Raw genomic sequence first — 4596 nt, forward strand, 5'->3', positions numbered from 1 at the left:
CCTTGGCCATTTGCAAAATGGGGACACGATCTTCTCGGACCCTTTTCCCAGGGATCAGGACAAGTCAAATTCCTCATAGTCAGAGTAGACTATTTCACAAAGTGGATTAAGGCAGAGCCCCTAGCCAACGCCACTGCTCAAAGAAGCCAGAAATTCCTATATAGGAACATTGTCACGAGGTTCGGGGTTCCATACTCCATCACCACAGACAATGGCACTCAATTCACAGATGCAGGCTTCAGAAAATTAGTAGCCGACTTGAACATAAAGCACCAGTTCACCTCCGTCGAACATCCTCAAGCCAATGGGCAAGCCGAAGCTGCCAACAAAGTCATATTGGCTGGGTTGAAATGGAGACTGCAAGATGCGAAGGGAGCTTGGGCTGAAGAACTTCCACAGGTCCTATGGGCATATCGAACTACGCCACATTCCACCACAAACGAATCACCGTTTCGATTAGCGTACGGAGTGGAGGCAATGATCCCAGTAGAAGTCGAGGAAGGGTCGCCTAGAGTAGTCCACTACAATGAAGAAGCCAACTCTCAACTTCAAAGAGAAGAGCTCGACCTACTTCCAGAAATCCAAGAAAGAGCTCGAATCAGGGAAGAAGCGCTAAAGCGCCGAATGGCTTCAAGATATAATCAAAAGGTAGTGCCAAGAGGTTTCGCGGAGAATGATCTCATCCTAATCCGAAATGATATTGGAACAACTCGACCCGGAGAAGGAAAGTTCAGCAAACTGGAAAGGACCCTACCGAGTCATAGAAGTACTTGGGAAGGGCTACTACAGACTGTCTGAACTCGATGGACGAGAGCTTCCCAGATTGTGGCACGCCTGCAACCTAAGAAGGTACTGTAGCTAGAGAAGATAAAAGATCTCATCATAGGATGCACTCTTTTTCCTGAAAAGATTTTTTAATGAGGCACCAAGTTGAGATCCAGAAATTATCCGACTTAAAAGGATAAAAAACTCCAACATGTATATATTTGCACTTTCTTTTGAATAAAATATATTTTAGATATTCTACAAATTCTCAAGACGCATTAATCTGAAGCATTCATCGTCCGATTATAAAGCAATAGATTGGCAGAAAGTGAAAAACAGATTCACTGCACGATCAAGATAAAAGACCAATAAAGATGAAAATGCGATTCATCTAACGGTCGACCAAAGAAAGATAGAAACCACCTTCTACAAATTGGCAAAGATGAACATAGAATAATGCAAGAAGTTATCGAAAGTGATCCGAAAAAAGAACTTGACGAGGTCTTATGGATTGCTAAATAATAACTAAAAGACTGGCCGACGTTGAGAAGTCGGACCAAGTCAACCCAAGTTATCAGCAAATCCCTGAAAAGAGGTCTGGCCAACCCTATAAAAGAGAAATTGCTATAACTTAGAAGAGATCGACGTGACGAAGTCGGTCTCCTACAAAAAACAAGTTATAAAAGTAATCCCTGAAAGAGACCTGACAAAGGTCCAAGAAAGAGGATTACAAAAAATAATTTAGAAGAGGACGACATAAAGAAGTCGACCTCCTACAAACAAGTTATAAAAGTAATCCCTGAAAGAGACCTGACAAAAGTCCAAGAAAGAGGATTACAAAATAACTTAGAAGATATCGACCTGACGAAGTCGGTCTCCTACAAAAAACAAGTTATAAAAGTAATCCCTGAAAGAGACCTGACAAAGGTCCAAGAAAGAGGATTACAAAATAACTCGGAAAGAACGACGCAAAGAAGTCGGTCTCCCAAAAATAAGTTATAAAAGTAGTTCCGGAAAGAGACCTGACAAGGGTCCAAGAAAGAAGATTACAAAAATAACTGGAAAGCGGACCAACGTGAAGAAATTGGTTACGGAGTGCTAGAAATAAATACAAGTAAAAGCAAAAAAACCGAAATACAAGTTGGACCCACATATCCATAACCTCAAAAGATTCAAGCTACAAGCAATAAGTACAAAGCAATCCAAAGAGGCCGAGCAGCAAGGCTCTAACACTCTCAAAACCCAGAAAGGTGTCAAGACAAGTGCAAACAAGCATAATATAAAATACAATATTATAACAAACCTCAGGGTCAGGCCCAAAAAGCTTGAAAGCTACTTGTTGTTTTTTCAAAATCAAAAGGTGCTAAACAAGAAACCAAAAGGAGTATCAACAGTCAGCATAATATTCAAGACTACAAAATAAAGAGTTTAAAAGCCCACAAGTCGGGCTATCCACACAAATATCCAAGAAAATTCAGCTAAGATTATAAGACTTCTCGGCAGCATCAGTCTGAGGTGAAGGAGGACGAGCCTGGAGAGGCACTGCATCCACTGTACCGTCGTCCCTATTCAGAATTTGACAATCGGGGTCTGACTCCAGACGAATGATCCCAGCGGGAGGAGCTATAGAAGTCGACACTTTAGCAGCAGGTAGAGGGGGAGGCCCGACGTCATCATCATCCTGGTCGTCTGGGACAATCTTACCATCCCTTACAACGTTGTCCAAGCTGAAGAGAGTAAGGTCAACCTCAGGAGCAAGAACTTGAACCTGCTCCTTTAAATTATCATAAGCAGTATTTACGCTGCCGACAAGATGACCTTGGAGCTCGGAGTAGTCAACTCGGGCAAACTCCAACACCTCCCTCAGACGCATTACCTCGAAATAAGATGTGACGTAACTGTCCTTATGCCTCAACGCAGTGTCCTCGGCCAACCTTACAGAGGCCACCAGGGCAAGTGAGCTAGCCTTCTCGTTCTCCAGATCCTTCTCCAGTTTGGCTACTTTCACCTCAAGCTCCTCCTCCAAGCCCTTCATCCGATCAAACTCTTGTTTGGCCTCCTCCATGAAGGCTTTGGTGGCATGAAGAGGAAGATTTTGAGCAGTCCGATATAGGGCAGCCCCCATATAGGCCATCTTGATGCTACTCTGAGTTATGAAGTCCAAATGGTGAAGGAGAGAGGTGTCGTCAGTAGGGACGACACCATAAGGACCGATCTGTTGGTCAACAAACTCCACCGCATCAAAGTCAGGAGCGTCAAGGTTGAAAGGCTCAATTGTTTTTTGTTTTTTGTTGGGAGGAGCACCAGAAGTAGCGACAGAAGTCTGTGGAAGGTCAACCAGACGAACTCGAGGAGTGGGGATCACCTTCTTCGGCCAAGGAGAACTCGGCACGGGCGGCTTCATTGGAACTTGAGAAGATTCCTCTCCCGCCACCTTGGCCGAGATATTTTGAGCAGCAGCAGCCTTCTTTGCCTTTTTGTATGCCTTCATGGAATCATTATTTTTATACATCTCTGAAAGTACAGAATCAACCATAGTGATGAGTTACAATCTAGAAGAAGCAAAACTAAGAAACAAGTATAGAAACAAGTCGGACAGTACCCAAAGTAGTTCGAACCAAAGACGGGTCACTCAAAAACTTTTTTGTATCAAGATAGGGTGGTTTCCCCCATAAATCTTCAAGAACAATTACAAAAGCTCGCTCAACCTTGTCAAACATCTCCCATGTATAGCGAGACACTCTCACATTCTTTTGCCATTCTAGAGGAAAGGCAGGCTCATCATTTTCATCAAGAAAAAAAAGGGCGGGCCCCCTCAACATCACGAACGTGGAAGAAATAATTCTTAAAATCTTTAAAAGACTCATCATACATGGAAAAAATTTTATGCCCCTGGGCCGACCTGAAAGAAACCCAGGAAGCTTTCTTTTTGGAAAAACCTCCAGGCTTGGCAGAAACAAAAGGATAGAGGAAAAGAGTTTGAGAAGGCATCACGCCTAACTCTTGGCAAAGCAACTGAAATATCTTGATAAAACCCCAGGAATTTAGATGAAGCTGGGATGGAGCAATGTTACACGACCACAACAAGTCGGTCTCGAAAGCAGTAAACAGAAAAGTAATATCCAATTGGCTAAAGAAATATTCATAGGCATAGAAGAAGGGATACTCCCTCTCGACCGAAGTAGGAAAACAAACCCTCTCGTCAGAGTCGGGCGCTACAAGCTCATAATCCCTCTCCCGAGTGCTGCTACCACAAATTCTATGACGTTTCCTCAGCTCTACACAAAAATCAGCGTCCACCACAGAGACACACATCAAGACAAGGGAGTCCAGCTAATCAAACATCCCCTCGGAAATTTTAGAAGATATCTCTACAATGTTATTGCGAGAAGACTTGAGGCCAACTAATCCTACAAAAAGAAAAGAAGATGGGATTACTAAGAAACATCTCGGATGAGGGGCAAAATAACTCGACTAATATACAGAAGAACAAACAGAAAAGGAAAACCCCAAGACTCAAACCAAAGTCCTGGGGCATCCTTTGGAGGCAGTAACAAAGGAAGATTTCAGGAAAAATCCACAGCTTACGTCCCGGCATCTCTCAAACAAGAAAAGATTTCAAATAACAGACATTTCGGAAAAGAAAGTCAGAACACAAAAAGTCACTATCTTTTTACAGTCTATCAGCAAAAAGCATCGCCAAACATCAAACATGCCAAGCAGAAATCGTCAAAGGCGCAACCTTTTCTCAGAATCAAACAAAAACCAAAACAAATATCACAGCAAACAGGGAAAGCTATCAACAGGGCAAAAAACCAAGGAGCAATCTTC

The 4596-nt window shown here is 42.9% G+C and overlaps 1 protein-coding gene across 1 annotated transcript; it reads right to left on the reverse strand.

Annotated features, from left to right (window-relative positions):
* Window positions 1-2239: 2239 nt before the first annotated feature.
* Window positions 2240-3485, reverse strand: LOC148573275 (uncharacterized). Its single transcript, XM_088504551.1, has 2 exons — window positions 3368-3485; window positions 2240-3279 (listed from the first exon to the last, which is right to left on the reverse strand). Exons 1-2 carry the CDS (start codon window positions 3483-3485, stop codon window positions 2240-2242), a joined length of 1158 nt encoding a protein of 385 aa, XP_088360677.1.
* Between the last annotated feature and the right edge of the window lie 1111 nt (window positions 3486-4596).

The sequence above is a fragment of the Arachis ipaensis genome, chromosome B2 (genome assembly GCF_059453495.1).
Source record: "Arachis ipaensis isolate K30076 ecotype BB chromosome B2, ASM5945349v1, whole genome shotgun sequence".
Lineage (NCBI taxonomy): Eukaryota > Viridiplantae > Streptophyta > Magnoliopsida > Fabales > Fabaceae > Arachis > Arachis ipaensis.

Excerpts from the sequence above, each read along its gene's own strand:
- LOC148573275 (XM_088504551.1), bottom strand. The coding sequence starts at position 3,485 with ATGTTTGACAAGGTTGAGCGAGCTTTTGTAATTGTTCTTGAAGATTTA. Across the intron at positions 3,280-3,367 it reads TTTGGTTCGAACTACTTTGG|AGATGTATAAAAATAATGAT; the intron begins GTACTGTCCGAC and ends CTGTACTTTCAG.